The sequence below is a fragment of the Oncorhynchus mykiss genome, chromosome 15, assembly GCF_013265735.2.
Source record: "Oncorhynchus mykiss isolate Arlee chromosome 15, USDA_OmykA_1.1, whole genome shotgun sequence".
In the NCBI taxonomy this organism is placed as follows: domain Eukaryota; kingdom Metazoa; phylum Chordata; class Actinopteri; order Salmoniformes; family Salmonidae; genus Oncorhynchus; species Oncorhynchus mykiss.
The window spans coordinates 62,502,308-62,524,949 of NC_048579.1; the positions used below are offsets into that span (position 1 = coordinate 62,502,308).

At 45.4% G+C, this 22,642-nt stretch overlaps 1 protein-coding gene across 5 annotated transcripts in view; it reads left to right on the forward strand.

The window, feature by feature from the left end:
* The window catches only part of LOC110490567 (ankyrin repeat and sterile alpha motif domain-containing protein 1B), a 358,461-nt gene that overhangs the window by 271,036 nt on the left and 64,783 nt on the right, over positions 1 to 22,642 (forward strand). For all 5 annotated transcript variants that reach the window (XM_036944931.1, XM_036944932.1, XM_036944930.1 and 2 more), the window contains 2 exons: positions 5,012 to 5,110; positions 6,588 to 6,740. In XM_036944931.1, coding sequence (XP_036800826.1) covers positions 5,012 to 5,110; positions 6,588 to 6,740 — 252 coding nt within the window. The remainder of the gene's footprint in view (positions 1 to 5,011; positions 5,111 to 6,587; positions 6,741 to 22,642) is intronic.

The following is a 22,642-nucleotide window of genomic DNA, read 5'->3' on the forward strand; positions in this document are numbered from 1 at the left end:
AAAAACTGATTTACAATGGCGCAGTTTAATAGACAAAACCACCGTAAACAGAACAATAAATCAATTATTACACACCAGCATAACATGTACAAGCACTACAATAAACAATTCCGGACAAGGACATGGGGGGAACAGAGGGTTAAATACACAACATGTAATGATGGAATTGAAACCAGGTGTGTGGGAAGACCAGACAAAACAAATGGAAAATGTAAGGTGGATCGGCGATGGCTAGAAGACCGGTAACGAGATACTGAAGGCCCCTCGCCCGACGCCAGTATGGAGCGAACGGAGACTGCCGGGGCCCCCTCGATGTCCAGAGGGGGCGGAGGAACCTCCTGCACCTCAGACTCCTGGAGCGAACCAGCCACCACCGGCCTGAGGAGAGACACATGGAACGAGGTGTTAATACGGTAATCTGGGGGAATCTGTAACTTAACAAACCTCGTTCACTCTCCTCAGGACTTTAAATGGCCCCACAAACCGCGGACCCAGCTTCCGACAGGGCAGGCGGAGGGGCAGGTTTAGGGTCGAGAGCCAGACCCGGTCTCCTGGTGCGAACACCGGGGCCTCATTACAGAGAAGCATGGTGGTGACAGCAGCATGCTGTGGGGATGTTTTTCAGCAGCAGGGACTGGGAGACGTAGGAGTGGCTTCAGGGACAAGTCTCTGAATGTTCTTGAGTTGCCCAGCCAGAGCCCGGACTTGATCCTGATCGAACATCTCTGGAGAGTCCTGAAAATAGCTGTGCAGCGACTCTCCCTATCCAACCTGACAGAGCTTGAGAGGATCTACAGAGACAAATGGGAGAATCTCCCCAAATACAGGTGTGCCAAGCTTGTAGTGTCATACCCAAGAAGACTCCAGGCTTTAATCGTGCTTCCACAAAGTAGAGTAAAGGGTCTGAATACTTATGTAAATGTGATATTCCCATTTTTACTTTTTTATACATTTGCAAAAATGCCTGTTTTCACTTTGTCATTATGGGGTGTTGTGTGTAGATTGATGAGGGGGGGAACAATTTAATACATTTTAGAACAAGGCTGTAAAGTGTAACAAAATGTGGATGAAGTGAAGGGGTCTGAATACTTTCTGAATGCACTCTTATTTCACAGACCCACAAAGAATTTGAAAAAAAATCAATTTTGATAAACTCCCATATCTATTTGGTGAAATACCACAGTGTGCCATCACAGCAGCAGGATTTATGACCTGTTGCCACAAGAAAAGGGAAAGCAGTGAAGAACAAACACCATTGTAAATATAACCAATATTTATGTTTATTTATTTTCCCTTTCGTACTTAAACTATTTGCACATCGTTATAACACTGTACATAGCCATAATGTGACATTTGAAATGTCTCTGAGAGAGAGAGAGAGAGAGAGAATAAAGTGAGTCAAACGGAGAACGAGAGACCCATAGAGAGAGACAGACTGAGTGATTTGTACTAGCTAGTCATTGAGCGCCTGTTGGTCTCGATAATGGATTTCTGTACCATTTCTGAATATAAATGTCTTCCCTCTATCACTTTGGCTGTCGCATGTAAATCCTGGGCTGCATGAATTTTAATTTCTGCCTTTTAAAGGGAAGCTTGACCCGAAGCATTGTGTGAAAGCACTACTATGGTCTTGATAATAGACCTATCAACAGTTCAATTGAATTGACACAGTGAAGTAGACAAGATGTTTGCTGTTAATGAAAAGCACTTACTTGGGTAAAGTGTATTATTATTTGTTATATTAAATTAACACAGAGATATTGCAATATTTCATGCTGTGTTGAACAAGTACATCAAAATAATCTGGGAGCATGAGCAGCAGTGTGTGGTGTTAAACAGGTATCACAGCATTGCATTGTGCAGTTTAGTGAGGGTATAGAAATGCAATGTTATAGAAAATGTATGTAGAACAAACATCTTTAAAGACTTCCTCTTCCGGAAGTTATGTTTATTCTATACATGGCATTACTATACCCTTAGCCTAACAGCTTCCTTTCCTCTTCTCCTTTCCTTGTCTCATTTCCTAGATAGGACCAGATAGGTTTTCAACATATTGCTGTAATTTGTCAAGCCCTTTACAATCAATGGTCGTGAAGGGAAGGATATGAGAAAAGGAAGCCATTTATAACCATTGAGATGAAGCCAATGATGGTGTAGGTCATGGTAGAAGTTGAACCTATCCCGATCCTAACCTTAACTGTTGTGAAAATAATATCATCCCTGGTTAGGGGTTGTTACGGGAAACCTCTACCTACCCCGCTAATGTCATCATTAGCTCAGGGGTCAAAGTTGAATATGTCATGTAACCCCAGAGCAGAGATGAAGTGATTACATAGGGTGTGTGTACACAGGCAGCCCAATTCATGCAGCACAGGCTATCCTTGCCCCCCCTTCCTCCATCTGTCTTGATGGATGGTCATCTGTTTGAGCCTTTGATGGTGTACTCTATTTATTATGTCATCTGTAATTTATTGACGGTCTCTCCTTCCCTCTCTGCTCCCTAATTGGTCTTTTCAACAATCGGATGGGCTCTGAAATGGACTGTGATTGGTCAAAAGACCAATTAGTGACAAAAATATCCGAATTTGGATGCCTGTCTAAACGCAGCCATAGTGTGTGTATGTGTGAGAGAGAGGGAGGGAAAGAGAGGGAGAGAGATTCTATGAATAGAAAAGAAGGGCAGAAGGTAAAATACAAACACCCTCAGCCTCTCTATCTCCCCCTGTCAGAGACCAGCGGCGAGCGATTAGTCATGTCTTTGAAGCCCCAGCCATCCGTCTCTGCCCCGGCTCTGGGTGCCATTACTCTGGTCTTACGGTGTAGGGCGGTGACTGTAGCAGATTCTGGGTGTTCTGGGCTCTCTTAATCAGCCTGAGTGGTCTATCGAACAAGGGCACAGTCTCCTCCGACTGTGTGTGTCTCAAATGGCCCTCTATTCCCATGTAGTGCAACACTTTGGCTAGTAAATTCAATACAACTGCATTTATGCCCTAAGATATTGCAACTTACGTTCCTCTAATATAATACAATAGCATCACGTTACTCTAATGTACCGCCCCATACAGTACATGAATACAACATAAGCCCATGGCTCTTGGTCTATAGAGAGCAGCAGGTTAGAGGTTCACGTTGAGGATGACATGAAAAAGATTGCTGTGAAATCTGCCGTTCCATTCCTCCTTCATCCCTGTATTCAGTGCTTCAGATCGATAGCTATCTGTGTTATTGTTGTCGTGTCTTTGGCTATGCCAAATTAAGTGATATGACATGCTATTCTATAAAATACATATACACAGAATGAAAATGATGTCTTACAGAAAACGTCCCTGGTGGACGGAGCCGACATGGCTGCTGGTTACACAAAGGAAAGGGGGTTGGGTTTGAGTGAAAGAGCGGGAAGACTGAGGAACAAAGGGAGAAGCCATGCTATCATAAATACAGTATCCTATGCATTCTAAATTACCGCCCATTTGGAAAAGGAAAATGCAATAAATATTTACTCTGAGCTGCGCTTCGGTAGGTTGGTCGTAGATGCTGGCTGTGTTGGCCAACAGAGATCTTCCTGTCTTCAGAAGAATGTCTCTGGTAGTAAATTGGATACGTTGTAGTATCGTCGTTGTGTGTTAGACAGAATACGTCGACCGTCCTTTCCTAGCCCACGTTTACAGCGGCCGCTGCTAACTCAGCGGCTAGGATGTCACACTTCTTTAGTGAATAAGAGTTCAAAGTTCATACCATTCACAACCAAAGCTCACGCTGAGGTTGGCTTAATTCTGTAGTTGACATGTTAGTCCTTTTTAACGTATGGACCGTCGTCCTATCGTCCTCAAGGGCTTATATAGTGGAGGGAGAGAAGGGCTTATATAGTGGAGGGAGAGAAGGGCTTATATAGTGGAGGGAGAGAAGGGCTTATATAGTGGAGGGAGAGAAGGGCTTATATAGTGGAGGGAGAGAAGCTAAAATTACATGTGTAGACTTTCCCAGATACAGTTTGTCATCCTGTCATCAGTCATAATGTCTCAGATGACAACCAAACTGACATCATATTCATTAAGTACCAACGCATATTTTCAACTGGCTCTATTACCAAAATATGGTTCCTTTCCCCCCACCATTTGATGTTCCCAGACTCTCTATGTTTAACAAAGGCTATTCAAGAGCCCTCAAGAGCCCAACGTCATGACATTGTCTAGCCAGGCCAAGAGGTAGGGAGATTAAGAGAGGGGATGAATGAGATGTGGAGGAGTGACAAGTTCAGTCCCCCTACCAGGTGTGATCTGTGTCTGGGATTTAGTACAGCCTGAGGCTGGGGCTCCACACACACACAGAGAGAGAGAGACAACCCCCAGCACCTCACCTCTCTGGTTCCTCTGTTTCTCTCTCTATGTTTCTTCCTCTGGCTGATTCTCTCTCGCTCTCTCTTTCTGTCTTTCTCTCTCCCTCTCTCCTCTGTCCTTTATTCACTCTTTGTCTGTCTGTCTGTCTGTCTGTCTGTCTGTCTGTCTGTCTGTCTGTCTGTCTGTCTGTCTGTCTGTCTGTCTGTCTGTCTGTCTGTCTGTCTGTCTGTCTGTCTGTCTGTCTGTCTGTCTGTCTGTCTGTCTGTCCCCTCTGTCTGTCCCCTCTGTCTGTCTGTCTGCCCCCTCTGTCTGCCCTGTCTGTCTGTCTGCCCTGTCTGTCTCTGTCTGCCCTGTCTGTCTCTGTCTGCCTGTCTGTCTGTCTGTGTCCGTCCGTTATGTTTATATACAGTGTTGTAATAATATGCAAATAGTTAAAGTAGCAAAGGGAAAATAAATATAGGTTGCGTGCGGGGTAGGGGGTGCCTTACATAAAAAACGACAGTGTAAATACTTATTTGTAAATAACTAAGAAACTAGTTAGATTATTGGTAGCCATTTATGCAAGATACCCCTCACAACAAGGCTTTGGGATGGGTGGATTAGTGAACAGAGGTCTCTGCATGATGATGTCACTGATCAATGGGCTGATGATGTAATGTATGTTCCCCATGCAGGGCAGTAACGTGGTGGAGGACCAGGACCTGCTGGAGATCGGGATCCTCAACTCAGCCCACAGACAGAGGCTGCTACAGGCTATACGCCTACTGCCCAGGGTCAGTACTGCGTGCGTGCGTTTGCGTGTACTGCAATAAAAATGAATCTAGCATCATTAGGATTCTGTGGAGGGGATAACATCAGAAGATGAGCTCTTCACCAGTATAAATGAAATATTGTATATTGTGTTTGTGCATCTCTGAGCAACGTTCTATCTAATCCTGGGGTCATTTCATGTTTTCATGTGTATCTGAGTTATTCACCAATAGATCATCGCTCTAAAAACGATATAACATTCAAAATGGTTGATATAGCCAATATAGCCAACTAAGTGAGAGATGTCAATTAAATGAGAGAGGGAGGGAGGAACCAATCTTATTAAATTTAATCTCAGTCAGCACTTCCTTCTCTCATCCCTGCAAAGTTTTCAAACGACAGAGAAATCCTCTCTTCTCCCTCACCTTGTGGAAAGAAGGATGCACATTTTAGGTAAATGTCACACGATGTGCTCACTCCAAAGTCCCAACTCTTCTTAAAAGTAGGATGGCGAATCCTTATTACTTCAAATATCTCCTCTTCTATGAGAAAAAGCAGAATGCTCTTCTCCTCTGAAGTCGTGTTGACTGTATTGCAAAAGAAAGGGCTGAGACGCACTTACTGTGAAATATATTCTCATGTCACATAGGCCAACACACCATACCAAGTAAATATGGGGAAGAATAAGATGCATTTGCCTAATCCTAAATAAACCTTTAGCCCCTACACCCCTTGTTGATCTGAGGGATTTAGATAGCTATTCTGTAAGCAGTATGGAACTAGCCCTGCCTCTCCCTCTGAACGGATAGGTGGGATTTTCTCTATAATGCTTATCATGTCCTTGGGTGCTAAGGATTGATATGGAATTCAGAATCTTATATTCAATTTCTGTATTTAAGTCTTAATTTTACACACAGCACAGGCTATCCTTGCCCTCCCTTCCTCCATCTGTCTTCGTCCAGTTTGAGCCTTTGATGGTGTACTCTATTTATTATGTCATCTATATATCTGTAATTTATTGACGGTCTCTCCTTCCCTTTGCTCTCTCCTTCCCTCTCTGCTCCCTCTTTTCCTCTCTGCTCCCTCCTTTCCTCTCTGCTCCCTCCTTTCCTCTCTGCTCCCTCCTTTCCTCTCTGCTCCCTCCTTTCCTCTCTGCTCCCTCCTTTCCTCTCTGCTCCCTCCTTTCCTAACTCCCTGCCTCCCTCCTTTCCTCATTCCCTATCTCCCTCTCTGCCCCCCTCCCTGTCTCCCTCTTTGCCCCCCTCCCTCTTTTCCTGCCTCCCTGTCTCCTTCCTTTCCTCCCTCCCTTTCTCCCTTTCTCCCTCTCTGCCCCCTCCCTCCTTTCCTCCCTCCCTGCATCCTTCTCTGACCCCATCCCTCCTTTCCTGCCTCCCTCTCTGCCCCCCTCCCTGTCTGCCCCCCTCCCTAGTTTTAGTGTCCCGTATCATTGCTCTTCATATCATCTAGTGACAGTCTGTCCCCTCCTCCTTCCCCCTCCAGGTGCGTCCTATTGGCTATGACGGTAACAACCCCACATCAGTGGCTGAGTGGCTGGAGTCTCTGGAGCTGGGAGACTACACTAAGTCCTTCCTCATCAACGGATACACCTCCATGGAACTGGTCAAGAAGATCTGGGAGATAGAACTCATCAATGTGAGTCTATTACTGGTTATTGCTGTTTTTTAATGTGCTTGCTGAAAGCACACTGCTGTTATTCCCCATACGCTACTATAGAAATACTGACTGAAGAAGACAGTAGAAGCAAGCACACACATTCTTGTCAGTAAATGTTCATTTTCTAGTTTGTTTATTAGGATCTATCTTTAGTCCACAGAACAGATAGATGATGACACGTGGAGCACAGGTGGTGGTCACATGGTCTCCCTGACAGATTTAGTCTTCTTTGTATTGTTGGAACACACCACTTGGTTGTGGGTTGCAGGGTTGGTTGCAGGGTTGGTTACAGGGTTGGTGGGTTGGTTACAGGGTTGGTGGGTTGATTACAGGGTTGGTTACAGGGTTGGTGGGTTGGTTACAGGGTGGGTTACATAGTTGGTTGGTTACGGGTTGGTTACAGGGTTGGTTACAGGGTTGGCTACAGGGTTGGTGGGTTGGTTACAGGGTGGGTTACAGAGTTGGTTGGTTACAGGGTTGGTGGGTTGGTTACAGGGTTGGTGGGTTGGTTACAGGGTTGGTGGGTTACAGGGTTGGTTGGTTACAGGGTTGGTGGGTTGGTTACAGGGTTGATGGGTTGATTACATGGTTGGTGGGTTGGTTACAGGGTTGGTGGGTTGGTTGGTGGGTGGGTTACAGGGTTGGTGGGTGGGTTGGTTGGTGGGTGGGTTACAGGGCTGGTGGGTGGGTTGGTCAGTTACAGGGTTGGTGGGTTGGTTACAGGGTTGGTTGGTGGGTGGGTGGGTGGGTTACAGGATTGGTGGGTTGGTGGGTGGGTTACAGGGTTGGTGAGTGGGTTGGTTGGTGGGTGGGTTAGTTGGTGGGTTACAGGGTTGGTGGGTGGGTGGGTTACAGGGTTGGTGGGTTATAGGGTTGGTGGGTTGGTTACAGGGTTGGTTTCAGGGTTAGTGGGTGGGTTACAGGGTTGGTGGGTGTGTTACAGGGTTGGTTACAGGGTTGGTGGGCGGGTTACAGGGTTGGTGGGTTGATTACAGGGTTGGTGGGTTGGTTACAGGGTTGGTGGGTTGGTTACAGGGTTGGTGGGTTGGTTACAGGGTTGGTGGGTTGGTTATAGGGTTGGTGGGTTGGTTCCAGGGTTGGTGGGTTGATTACAGGGTTGGTGGGTTGATTACAGGGTTGGTTACAGGTTGGTGGGTTGCTTACAGGGTTGATGGGTTGGTTACAGGGTTGTTGGGTGTGTTACATGGTTGGTGGGCAGGTTACATGGTTGGTGGGTTGGTTACAGGGTTGGTGGGTTGGTTACAGGGTTGGTGGGTTGGTTACAGGGTTGATGGGTTGGTTACAGGGTTGGTTACAGGTTGGTGGGTTGGTTACACGTTGGTGGGTTGATTACAGGGTTGATGGGTTGGTTACAGGGTTGGTGGGTTGATTACAGGGTTGGTTACAGGTTGGTGAGTTGCTTACAGGGTTGATGGGTTGGTTACAGGGTTGGTTACAGGGTTGGTGGGTGTGTTACAGGGTTGGTGGGCGGTTTACAGGGTTGGTGGGTTGGTTACAGGGTTGGTGGGTTGGTTAAAGGGTTGGTGGGTTGGTTACAGGTTGGTGGGTTGATTACAGGGTTGATGGGTTGGTTGGTGGGTTGGTTACAGGGTTGGTGGGTTGATTACAGGGTTGGTTACAGGTTGGTGGGTTGCTTACAGGGTTGATGGGTTGGTTACAGGGTTGGTGGGTTGGTTACAGGGTTGGTTACAGGTTTGGTTACAGGGTTGATGGGTTGGTTACAGGGTTGGTGGGTTGGTTACAGGGTTGAGGGGTTGGTTATTTAGTCTTCTTTGTATTGTTGGAACACACCACTTGGTTGTGGGTTGCAGGGTTGGTTGCAGGGTTGGTTACAGGGTTGGTGGGTTGGTTACAGGGTTGGTGGGTTGATTACAGGGTTGGTTACAGGGTTGGTGGGTTGGTTACAGGGTGGGTTACATAGTTGGTTGGTTACGGGTTGGTTACAGGGTTGGTTACAGGGTTGGCTACAGGGTTGGTGGGTTGGTTACAGGGTGGGTTACAGAGTTGGTTGGTTACAGGGTTGGTGGGTTGGTTACAGGGTTGGTGGGTTGGTTACAGGGTTGGTGGGTTACAGGGTTGGTTGGTTACAGGGTTGGTGGGTTGGTTACAGGGTTGATGGGTTGATTACATGGTTGGTGGGTTGGTTACAGGGTTGGTGGGTTGGTTGGTGGGTGGGTTACAGGGTTGGTGGGTGGGTTGGTTGGTGGGTGGGTTACAGGGCTGGTGGGTGGGTTGGTCAGTTACAGGGTTGGTGGGTTGGTTACAGGGTTGGTTGGTGGGTGGGTGGGTGGGTTACAGGATTGGTGGGTTGGTGGGTGGGTTACAGGGTTGGTGAGTGGGTTGGTTGGTGGGTGGGTTAGTTGGTGGGTTACAGGGTTGGTGGGTGGGTGGGTTACAGGGTTGGTGGGTTATAGGGTTGGTGGGTTGGTTACAGGGTTGGTTTCAGGGTTAGTGGGTGGGTTACAGGGTTGGTGGGTGTGTTACAGGGTTGGTTACAGGGTTGGTGGGCGGGTTACAGGGTTGGTGGGTTGATTACAGGGTTGGTGGGTTGGTTACAGGGTTGGTGGGTTGGTTACAGGGTTGGTGGGTTGGTTACAGGGTTGGTGGGTTGGTTATAGGGTTGGTGGGTTGGTTCCAGGGTTGGTGGGTTGATTACAGGGTTGGTGGGTTGATTACAGGGTTGGTTACAGGTTGGTGGGTTGCTTACAGGGTTGATGGGTTGGTTACAGGGTTGTTGGGTGTGTTACATGGTTGGTGGGCAGGTTACATGGTTGGTGGGTTGGTTACAGGGTTGGTGGGTTGGTTACAGGGTTGGTGGGTTGGTTACAGGGTTGATGGGTTGGTTACAGGGTTGGTTACAGGTTGGTGGGTTGGTTACACGTTGGTGGGTTGATTACAGGGTTGATGGGTTGGTTACAGGGTTGGTGGGTTGATTACAGGGTTGGTTACAGGTTGGTGAGTTGCTTACAGGGTTGATGGGTTGGTTACAGGGTTGGTTACAGGGTTGGTGGGTGTGTTACAGGGTTGGTGGGCGGTTTACAGGGTTGGTGGGTTGGTTACAGGGTTGGTGGGTTGGTTAAAGGGTTGGTGGGTTGGTTACAGGTTGGTGGGTTGATTACAGGGTTGATGGGTTGGTTGGTGGGTTGGTTACAGGGTTGGTGGGTTGATTACAGGGTTGGTTACAGGTTGGTGGGTTGCTTACAGGGTTGATGGGTTGGTTACAGGGTTGGTGGGTTGGTTACAGGGTTGGTTACAGGTTTGGTTACAGGGTTGATGGGTTGGTTACAGGGTTGGTGGGTTGGTTACAGGGTTGAGGGGTTGGTTACAGGGTTGGTGGGTTGATTACAGGGTTGGTGGGTTGGTTACAGGGTTGGTGGGTTGGTTACAGGGTTGGTTACAGGTTGGTGGGTTGATTACAGGGTTGGCTACAGGGTTGGTGGGTTGGTTACAGGATTGATTACAGGTGGGTGGGTTGATTACAGGGTTGGTTACAGGGTTGGTGGGTTGGTTACAGGGTTGGTGGGTTGATTACAGGGTTGGTGGGTTGGTTACAGGGTTGGTGGGTTGGTTACTGGGTTGGTTACAGGGTTGATGCGTTGGTTACAGGATTGGTGGGTTGGTTACAGGTTGGTGGGTTGATTACAGGGTTGGTTACAGGGTTGGTGGGTTGGTTACAGGGTTGGTGGGTTGGTTACAGGGTTGGTTACAGGTTGGTGGGTTGATTACAGGGTTGGTTACAGGGTTGGTGGGTTGATTACAGGGTTGGTGGGTTGGTTACAAGGTTGGTTACAGGGTTGGTTACAGGGTTGGTTGCAGGGTTGGTGGGTTGATTACAGGGTTGGTTACAGGGTTGGTGGGTTGGTTACAGGGTTGGTGGGTTGGTTACAGGTTGGTGAGTTGGTTACAGGGTTTGTGGGTTGGTTGGTGGGTGGGTTACATGGTTGGTGGGTTGGTTACAGGGTTGGTTGGTTGGTTACAGGGTTGGTGGGTTGGTTACAGGGTTGGTGGGTTGATTACAGGGTTGGTTATAGGGTTGGTGGGTGCCTGCTGGTTTCTGTGAGATGAGAGGAGGATGGTGTATTTTCTCTCCTCCAGTGCGGTATGATGGGATGTCTGGTGGAGGTGGAGAGGTGAAGGTGGAGGTGGAGAGGTGGAGGTGGAGAAGTGGAGGTGGAGAGGGAGAGGTGGAGAGAGAGGTAGAGAGGTGGAGGTGGAGAGGTAGAGAGGGAGAGGTTATATAAGCACTTGGGAGGCAATGTCTCACAACACCGGGGAAACCACCCACACTGTTTGTCCAGGGCGATGTGTAACACCGCTGTGCAGGGTCTCTGTGGCCTGCTTTCCTTGTCTACTCTCTCTCTCTTCTGGGGGTGGAATGCATCTCAGTAGTCTGAGATAGTCTCCTTTCCTCATCTCCTTTCCTCTCTCCGCTCCTCTCTGAAAACAAATGGGGAGGTGCAATGTATTACAGAGGTGGATGTTAGTATACTATTCAGATGGAGGAGAGGGAGAGGAAATGGCTGTAGAGGATTGCGAGGAGGGTGTAGTTTGAGTTAGAGCCACAGGAGGGTAGAGAAAAGACCGGCAAAGATATTCACTTCTGCACAAAACTGTGTGTGCGTGCGTGTGTGTGTGTGTGTACACTCCCCTGCATTTGTGTGTGTGTGCATTTGTGAGTTAATTTCAGTGCAAAAGTTAATCTCTGTCAGATGTGGGACTCCCGTTCACACTATTATTAATTAAAACACATTGCTTCATTAGCACTTGAGCGTGTGACTCCAGTGTGTGTGTGGTTCCTCACTACCAATCATTGAGAGCATGACTCCCGCTTCCCACGACTGATTACTGTATACAAATGACAGTACCATTACATTTGGGTTAGGGGGTTTCCACTGTGTCACACTGACACTGGGGACAGGAAAGAAGATGGGCACGACGTGTGTGTGTTTGGGGACAGAGAGAAGCCCTATAATGAGTATAGGAAAAGTGCAGCTGGACTCTGTCTCTGGGGTGATGGAGAGATCAATGCTCTTCACACTGGCTACTGGAGAGAGAGAGCACAATTACACCCAACTAAATTATCAAACAAAAAGATAAATACTTGACACATTGTAAAGAATTAAACAAAGAACTGAGCAAACTAGAAGGCTATTTGGCCCTAAACAGAGAGTAACAGTGTCAGAATACCTGACCACTGTGACTGACCCAAACTTAAGGAAAGCTTTGACTATGTACAGACTCAGTGAGCATAGCCTTGCTATTGAGAAAGGCCGCCGTAGGCAGACCTGGCTCTCAAGAGAAGACAGGCTATATGCTCACTGCCCACAAAATGAGGTGGAAACTGAGCTGCACTTCCTAACCTCCTGCCCAATGTATGACCATATTAGAGATACATATTTCCTTCAGATTACACAGATCCACAAAGAATTAAAACAAATCCAATTTTGAGAAACTCCGATATCTACTGGGTGAAATACCACAGTGTGCCATCACAGCAGCAAGATTTGTGACCTGTTGCCACAAGAAAAGGGCAACCAGTGAAGAACAAACACCATTGTAAATACAACCCATATTTATGTTGATTTATTTCCCTTTTATACTTTAACAATTTGCACATTGTTACAACACTGTACATAGACATAAGGTGACATTTGAAATGTCACAAAACTTCTCTGAGTGTACTGTTTACTGTACATTTTTGTTGTTTCACTTACTTTGGCAATCTAAACATGTGTTTCCCATGCCAACAAAGCCCCATAAATTGAGAGAAAGTATGTGTGTGTGTATGTATGTATATATATATATATATATATATATATATATATAGAAAGAGAGAGTATCCCATGAGAGAGAGATGGTAAATAACAGAGGGAGAGTGATGGGGAGAATTGTTTCTCGATTGCTTTCCCAGTAAATCACTTTATAATCTCTATGGGCCACAGATTCTGTGGCGACCGGGGAGACAATGGAGAGGCGGAGGGCCATTGTGGAAAGGTTTAAAATAGAACTAGGTGTCTGTGTGTGTACATATACAGGCCTGCTGTTGTGGGATTAGAACTGTGTTGCTACAGAAACACCTCTTAATCCTTCCTCTTCTCCACACACACACACACACACACACACACACACACACACACACACACACACACACACACACACACACACACACACACACACACACACACACACACACACACACACACACACACACACACATACACACATACACACACACATACACACATACATACATACATACATACATACATACATACATACATACACACCTACCTACCTACACACGCCTAACTTGATAGACCGGTTGCAAGAGCTTCCTTGTTGCAACTGTCAATGAGCTAGACGTCAATGCTTCCATCTTCAGAACAGATTGACAGGTCTCTCTCACAGAGGAAATGTGAGGAAGCACCAAATGTCCAACCATATTAAAATGGAACACGTAAATGAGCATTCTTATTGGACGATTTCAGGTAGCACCAAAATGTATTATTGTGCTGTGTAACTACTGAACACCACCATGAATCATTCCAGTAAACAAATCATAATCAGCTTTTGAGCCACAGAGATCTACTTGATTTAGATGTGTTTTGAGCTTTAAGATAGGCTTTTAGATTTTACCCTTGTTCCTTTTAAAGCTGCTTACATCCTAGACATGGGATTGGTAAGAATGCAGACTCATTCCAAGTGGAATAGGCAGGTAGCCTCGCGGTTAAGAGCGTTTGGCCAGTAACCGAAAGGTCGCTGGTTTGAATCCCTGAGCTGACTAGGTTAAACATTTGGCCATGTGCCCTTGAGCAAGGCACTTATTGCTAAATGCCTAAACTGTAAATGCAACGTAAAATGAATGATGAATGACAGACATGTAGAGTTTGTATTATTGCTATGATGACTATGACATGGATTGATGTTGGAGAGACAGCTGCAGTAACATAACCATGCACAAGATGGTGCCACAGCCTTTCATTTCCACCTTCCTCCCTGTTGTCAGGCAGACAGAGAGTGGCACCACTCCATTAAGACACCTAGAGGAGGCGAAGGCTAAGAGCGCAGAATGGAGTAATTAGGAAATTCAACGTGATTGGAAAGCTTTCTAGCGAGTTAAAGTGGTAGAGAAGTTGAGGTTGTTATTTCCCCCCAGGACCTCTTCCTCTTAATATGAGACTCAGTGGTTTTCCTGACCCTCTCAGACCAGTGTTCATTTTGGCACTGTTTGTTAGATTTAGTCTTAGTCATTTTGTTTGCTATCCCTTTTCTTTTCTCACCAAATGTTTGCATAACAGGCTATTGGTAATGTTACCAGCGCCACGTTCAGTTTTAAAAACGTTCCTGAAGGTTGCAGATAGAAACACCATGAAAAGAGCCGCCGTTGTTCCTTATTCAACATGTCAGAGAGGCATGTTTGTTTTATATAACATATTTCCATCTGAACGTTCCAAAACTTTGCGTCCTGCTGAACGCGCCCCAGGTTGTTAGCTATAGCTAGTTAATGAGGTAACATGACTGAACAAGGTGTAGCTTTAACAAATGATTGAAAAGCTCTCAATCTCAGATTTTTGTCACAGAGATAATTTTGTCTCGTTATGATTTAGTCAACTAAAATGAAAAATCATTTTAAGTTTAGTTATAGTTTTTGTTCTGGGTCTATTTAGTCAGTTCTAGTCTTGTCAATTGCCACTGAAAAATAGGTGTTTGACGAATATTTTAGTCACAATCTTTTTTGACGAAATGAACACCGTCTCAGACAGAGAACACGGTTTGGTGAGTGTGTGATTGTGTGTGTGCGTGTGTTAGTGAGTAAAAGCTGTGAAATCTCGTTGAAAGTAGAGGTTATTTCTGTTAAATGGGACTACTAGTGATAACTAGTGTTGTCTACCTGGGCTAACAGGTCAGTGATTTTAGGTGGCTGTGTATTGCTTCATGCTCATTCCTTGCATGTGAGGGCGTGTTTCTGGGTTAGTGCTGTAGGGTGCTCAGTGTCGTGTTCTTAGTGTGTGTGTGTGTATGTTATACTCCCACAGGGCTGGACAAGTCTCTCTGCATTCCTCACTGCAATAAGACATCCCGTAAACACACACACACACTGTTCCCCATTCTGCTTGGCTAATATCCAGTCTTGAACACAATAATGGTGGGTGGTCAATAAGTCATCAAGCCAGAAATAATAGTTTAGCCTTTTTATCCCAGCTCTGCCCTGTTGCCATGACGCCTCAGCTAGTAGTTACCATAGAGACTATATATGTGAATGGAGGATGGAGGATTTTAAATCAGATGTGTCCCTTTGTTTGTGCATTTCATACCTTCTCTGTCACCTGTCCAAATGCACAGTGTGTGTGTGGGTGTGTGTGTGTGTGTGTGTGTCACCTTCTCTGTCACCTCTCCAGATACACAGATTGTTTCCCATCACACCACCAGATGGTTTCTGCCTTCATTAGCCACAGCACACACACTGCTGGTCAGTTGGACGCACTTCTAAGCTGCAAATAATTGAATCTTAATGCATGTTTTGTGTTAGGATGATTATATGTAGGAGGGTGTGTGTGCGTGCGTGTGTGGTTCATATTTGTACTGCACGTGTGTGTGTGTGTGTGTGTGTGTGTGTGTGTGTGTGTGTGTGTGTGTGTACATGTTTATGTGTGTTGAATGCGTACTGCTTGTAGGTTATCTTGATAGAGGGGTAGGTAATGTTAGTACTTGATGTTCATTGGTGTGTGTGTGTGTGTACATGTTTATGTGTGTTAAATGCGTACTGCTTGTAGGTTATCTTGATAGAGGGGTAGGTAATGTTAGTACTTGATGTTCATTGGTGTGTGGGTGGTTTTGCCTGAGGACTGTACAGTGCTGCATGTGCTACTATGTTGCATTCTCTGACCGTTGCTTGTTAATTCCTCTTTGGATTCACAACACCCCTTTATGGTAGAATAGAGTAGGAGGTGTAGTGAGAGATGCTGTAACTTCATGTTCTGACCCTGACAGTTTTGTACTATTGTAAATTATACAACGGGTGCTTCTAATCCTGATTGGTTAAAACCGCATTCTAGCCAGTGTATTCCACAAGTTACCACTGGCTAAATCTATGATGTTAAAATGCCTATTTACTGCGCAATCCACTGTCTCATCAGCCCAGCCAGGCAATTTATAAACTTGATCTCCACTATAAAAAGCATCTAGACATTATCTCACATTTCTTTTAGAATAACATTTAGTTTTCAATAGCAAAGATTTGTATAAACCTTGCTGTCTGTCTCTCCGACATTGTTTCAGTATTGAAATCTGATATCCACCTATCTCATAGTAAATTAACATGTCGGGACGAGACAGACAGGCAGACAGCTTTTCTCAGCCAGTCAAAATCATGAATCAGCTGGCATCCTTTTTCTCTCTCTCTCTCGCTCTCCCTCTCTCTCTCTCTCTCTATATATATATATATATATATATATATATATATATATATATATATATATATAGAGAGAGAGAGATATTTGACACTATTACTCACTCTATTACTCACTCTCTCTCTCTCTATATATATATAAAGAAATGTCTGTAGGAAACAACTAAATTAAATGTAGCTAGTTTGCAGTCTTTCCAGCTTCAGTTTGAAGTGATTGTATTAGCTGTGTTGTTGGCTAGCTCCTCTGAACAACAATGTCCTGAGGAGAGAGCACATGTTCTATGCCAGTAGAAATCGTGCATCATTAGCTCATTGTTATGGATGTATCCAAGTAAATGTCACTAGAAAACAGCTCAAACAAACACAAATGCAGCTACTGTTGTTATTCTGGCTGCACTGTTTGACGTGACTGTAATTTAGCCGTAGTTAGCTAGCTAACAAGCAAGGGATACGAACGTTGCCAGCCAGTATGGCTCTGGAACATTCAGAACGAACGACTGGGTCACGTCCATAGATACAGAACAAAAAGACTGAACGACTGGGTCGCGTCTCTGGCAACCGAACCGATAGAACGAACGACCAGCCGGCTTGGGTAGCAACCCTAGATTTGTGTCGTGACTATATCTCCTGAAAAGATGAAAATGAGTAAATTCATCAAAATAACGTTTTTTATGAAAATATGTCAATCGTTATTTGAATATGTTGGTAACCCGTTGTATAAAAGTTATAATGCCCTGGAAGCCGGTGTTTGGGGGATATATTGGCATGGTTTGCCGGCCCTATACTTCGTCTTAAGCCTTACAACACTTGTGCCAATATATCCTCCGAACACCGGCTTCGAAAGGCATTATCCCTTAAACATAGTATCACATGAATGATACTTATAGTTAGGAATGGGATGACGCAAAGCCAAGCTAGATGGCTTAGGTTTCATGTATTATGTACACACACAGTCAGTATAGCATACACACCTGTTGTCAAGTCTCATCGCTGTGTGTGCATGTGTGTGTTTAATTCAAGTTTCAACATATGGGTACTGTACCCAAACATTATGTAACTCTTTACAATGATGATGATATTCTGTGGAAAACCCCAAAGGAGTCAGAGAACCTGAAGGAGGGAGAGAGGGAGAGCTTCAGTCAGCTGTGCTCCGTTAGCTCCTTTAGCTCTGTTAGCTCCGTTAGCTCTTTTAGCCCCGTTAGCTCTGTTAGCTCCGTTAGCGTCATGTTATTCTATTCTAGGCTGTAGTGTGGTGTCGGATTATAATGGGTGACTTAGCTCATTGGAGAGTGGTAGAGAGATATGCAGGGATACACAGGAGCTCTGCATTACTGGTATGCGTGGACATATACACATGCATTTAGGCACATATACACTCACTCACTCACCTACACCGACAGCCAGTGTGCATGAGCCCATCTCTGGATGGGCCCCGCGTCTCCATAGTAACGAGGTGGAGAGAGAGAAAGAGCGAGCAGCGTAGAGCGGGGGTTTCAGGAAGAGATGTGGGAGAGACAGTCTCTCTGCCGCAGCTGAGGAGGAAGGAGGAGTGGCAGAACGGTGGAAAACCTCTGGAATCTGGAGAACGGGAGGGAGAGAGAGAGAGGGAAAGAGAGGAGGGAAAAGAAAGAGGAGAGCGAGAAGGGGGAGTTTACAGAGAGGAGATAGGAGACAAAGCGTAGGGAGAGAGAGAGGGCACACTCCTCCTCTTCTCTGCTATTTACTGCTGGACTGGATTGTGACTCACAGCTAAAAGGAGCTACATGTATTAGTCTGTCTCTCTGAGAAGCAGAGGGGGAGCACACAGCTCTGGGGGAAGACAGAGAAGAGCTGCTGGAATTGCGTGTTCCTCTCTCCAAGACCTTTCGTACAGAATACCCCCTTCGGAAGAAAGGTAAGTCTACAGGGAATAAGAAGAGGCAAGAATGATTAGAGGGACAGAGAAGGAGAAGGAGTGAGAGGGGATGGAGATATACTGTACAGAGAAAGAGAGGAGACAGAAGGGGAAGGAGTGAGAGGGGATATATATATACTGTACAGAGAAAGAGAGGAGACAGAAGGGGAAGGAGTGAGAGGGGATGGAGATATACTGTACAGAGAAAGAGAGGAGACAGAAGGGGAAGGAGTGAGAGGGGATGGAGATATACTGTACAGAGAAAGAGAGGAGACAGAAGGGGAAGGAGTGAGAGGGGATGGAGATATACTGTACAGAGAAAGAGAGGAGACAGAAGGGGAAGGAGTGAGGGGGGATGGAGATATACTGTACAGAGAAAGAGAGGAGACAGAAGGGGAAGGAGTGAGAGGGGATGGAGATATACTGTACAGAGAAAGAGAGCAGACAGAAGGGGAAGGAGTGAGAGGGGATGGAGATATACTGTACAGAGAAAGAGAGGAGACAGAAGGGGAAGGAGTGAGAGGGGATGAAGATATACTGTACAGAGAAAGAGAGGAGACAGAAGGGGAAGGAGTGAGAGGGGATGGAGATATACTGTACAGAGAAAGAGAGGAGACAGAAGGGGAAGGAATGTTATCAATTTTATTGTTCGGTGCTGCTACCTCTTTCTCTGCGTTTTTTTGTAGTATGGCTCTTTCTCTCTCTCGCTCTCCCTCTCTCTCTTTCTCTTTCTCTCTTCTCTAGAGGTTGTGTGTTCTATGGGGTGCAGTGGCCCGAGGGGATGGGAGCGTATGAAACGCTTCTGTGCTGTTCAATCAATCCTGCTGACTCGTGGCTATTCTGTGTGTTTGAAATACCTGCCCGTATTTCTGTATTTGTTTTAATCTGTGTGTGTTTTGGAGATGCACTGTACACAGTTGCATAAAAGAGAGATCTGAGTTTTGCTGTCCTGGGCTGGGAAATTTGTGGCTGTGCAGCGGTGGTGAAAGTAGTGTAGAAGTGTGTGTGTGTGTGTGTGTGTGTGTGTGTGTGTGTGTGTGTGTGTGTGTGTGTGTGTGTAGAGGGGTTCATAGTGTTAGTGAGTTTAGTGGGAACACAGTCACTCACATACATACACACACAACCATTTAGACATGAAGACACACATTTCTAGACATATACAGTAGGCCAACACACACATCCCAGGGCAGGCTGGGTAACAGTCCCTGAGGGCTTGGTGTAGATGGACCTCACAGATCTCCTGTTGGGACTTCAGCCCTGGTTCTGTCTCTGTCTGTTCATCACATTTAGAACAGATGTTAATGTACTTGCTCATCAACTTAGATGATTTCAATCTCTGTTCCTCTCCATTATTTTTCAGTACTCCCACTCTCTAAGTTAGGACATGTACAGGTATGCTGTAAGAGAATTGCACACTAAGGCCTGGAGGGAATGGAATGCAGCCCAACTATTACATTACATGGGGGTGGTAGGTGGTGTGTAGGTAGCTTACATGGGTAGGTTAGTATAGTGATGGTGGTTGACGGGATTATTGCACAGCTGCTATTGGGGACTTAGAACCCTAGATCTGTAACGCATTGGTGACTAATCTCACCACATAGAGAGGAGTGTAGGGGAGAGATAGAGAGGTAAGAATGAGCGAGGGAGATGAAGGGAGAAAGAAAAGTGGCAGAGAAGAGAGAAAGGGTTGGGGTTGAGAAAGCAGGGAATTAGAGAGGTAGAAACAGAATGAACGAAATAGGGAGAGAGTGGGGTGAGAGAAGGGAATTAGAGAGGTAGAAACAGAATGAACGAAATAGGGAGAGAGTGGGGTGAGAGAAGGGAATTAGAGAGGTAGAAACAGAATGAACGAAATAGGGAGAGAGTGGGGTGAGAGAAGGGAATTAGAGAGGTAGAAACAGAATGAACGAAATAGGGAGAGAGTGGGGTGAGAGAAGGGAATTAGAGAGGTAGAAACAGAATGAACGAAATAGGGAGAGAGTGGGGTGAGAGAAGGGAATTAGAGAGGTAGAAACAGAATGAACGAAATAGGGAGAGAGTGTGGTGAGAGAAGGAGGGAATTAGAGAGGTAGAAACAGAATGAACGAAATAGGGAGAGAGTGGGGTGAGAGAAGGAGGGAATTAGAGAGAGAGAAACAGAACAAACGAAATAGGGAGAGAGTGGGGTGAGAGAAGGAGGGAATTAGAGAGAGAGAAACGGAACAAAAGAAATAGGGAGAGAGTGGATTGAGAGAAGGGAATTAGAGAGAGAGAAACAGAACAAACGAAATAGGGAGAGAGTGGGGTGAGAGAAGGAGGGAATTAGAGAGAGAGAAACGGAACAAACGAAATAGGGAGAGTGGATTGAGAGAAGGAGGGAATTAGAGAGAGAGAAACAGAACAAAAGAAATAGGGAGAGAGTGGGGTGAGAGAAGGAGGGAATTAGAGAGAAACAGAACAAAAGAAATAGGGAGAGAGTGGGGTGAGAGAAGGAGGGAATTAGAGAGAAACAGAACAAAAGAAATAGGGAGAGAGTGGGGTGAGAGAAGGAGGGAGGTTGCAGCAAGACAGCAGACATGTTTTCCACAACAGCTGTTGAGCAAACAGAGTGAAGGGGTAGAGGCAAATCCTACCACCTGCCCTTGTTTTACAATGACACCAGGTGACCAATCATACTCAGCCATCATGCTGCTCACCCTGCCCCACCTGACCACCTGGCCAATCAAATCATCACCTCACATAGGGGTTGTGACACGTACAATATTCCACTTAATTGACGACCATAAATAATTTTACACTTCAGTCAACCTTAAGGGACTTATTAGTCCTACTTATTCATTACTTCTCAAACCACAGTCTACTACCTATATAGGGCTCAACTTTGACACCCTATTCCCTATATAGTGAACTACTTTGACACCCTATTCCCTATGTAGTGCACTACTTTGACACCCTATTCCCTATATAGGGCCCTGCTTTGACACCCTATTCCCTATATAGTGCACTACTTTGACATCCTATTCCCTATATAGTGCACTACTTTGACACCCTATTCCCTATATAGTGCACTACTTAGACACCCTATTCCCTATATAGTGCACTACTTTGACATCCTATTCCCTATAGGGCAATCATTTTGACCAGAGCCTGTTCTGATCAACTGTACCACACTATAGGAAGCAATAGGGTGTCTTTTGTGATTGTCACCTCAGCCAACTGAACTGTGTCCCTCTAGCCAACCAAGTAGTATTCAATGGTGACATTTTGAGCAACATGTGTTTAAGGATTTTTTTACAGTCCATTGAAGTGTCATTGGTAGATCAAGGCTAGTGTGTGTGTGTATGCTTGTGTGTGTATGTGCGTGCATTTGTGTGTGTGTGTGTGTGTGTGTGTGTATACATGCATGTGTCCATGTTTGCACTTGTTTGTATGTGTGCATAACAGATCCCTTTTGTCCTTTCCACTCCTCACACATGCTGCGTTTACCATTATATAATCACAGCAGAACCCAGATCTGACACATCCTCTGGTGGGGAAGAACACAGGAAGAGAAATAGTAACAGCAGTACAACTGTGTAGTGATTGGTTCACTGAGACCTATAGAGAAATAGTAACAGCATTACAACTGTGTAGTGATTGGTTCACTGAGACCTATAGAGAAATAGTAACAGCAGTACAACTGTGTAGTGATTGGTTCACTGAGACCTATAGAGAAATAGTAACAGCATTACAACTGTGTAGTGATTGGTTCACTGAGACCTATAGAGAAATAGTAACAGCAGTACAACTGTGTAGTGATTGGTTCACTGAGACCTATAGAGAAATAGTAACAGCAGTACAACTGTGTAATGATTGGTTCACTGAGACCTATAGAGAAATAGTAACAGCAGTACAACTGTGTAGTGATTGGTTCACTGAGACCTATAGAGAAATAGTAACAGCATTACAACTGTGTAGTGATTGGTTCACTGAGACCTATAGAGAAATAGTAACAGCAGTACAACTGTGTAGTGATTGGTTCACTGAGACCTATAGAGAGTCTCTGTCCCAAATGGCAACCTATCCCATATATTGTGCAAAAGAAGTGTACTACAAAGGAAATAGGGTGCCATTTGGGATACATAGAGACTCTTCTTGGCTGTGTCAAATCCTATCGGATTCATCAGAGGCTTTGAAGTACCCAATGTAAACGATAACCCAGAAAAATATCAGTCTGTTTCCTCTCCTCCTTTCAGACCAGCTTCTTATTGGTTATTACATCTACTCAGCCTGCCCATGTATTCATGAGCTGTGTGTGTGTGTGTGTGTGTGTGTGTGTGTGTGTGTGTCGTCCAGCATTTGTCGTATTTTTCCTCCATTTGGCACTATTTCTGTCTCTCAGACACAACCGGAACACACACACACACTGAGCCAATGCTCCCAGTCCCATTTGACACTATCTATTAATGGAGATGTATCCATGGCGAAGGTAGTTTAATAAAACTCCTATTGGCTCTTCAGGCTGCCGGTGAACAAAACAAGCTTCCCCATTGGTCCCCCGGAATAGACTATTTCCTGTGGATTGAATCCATATATTGT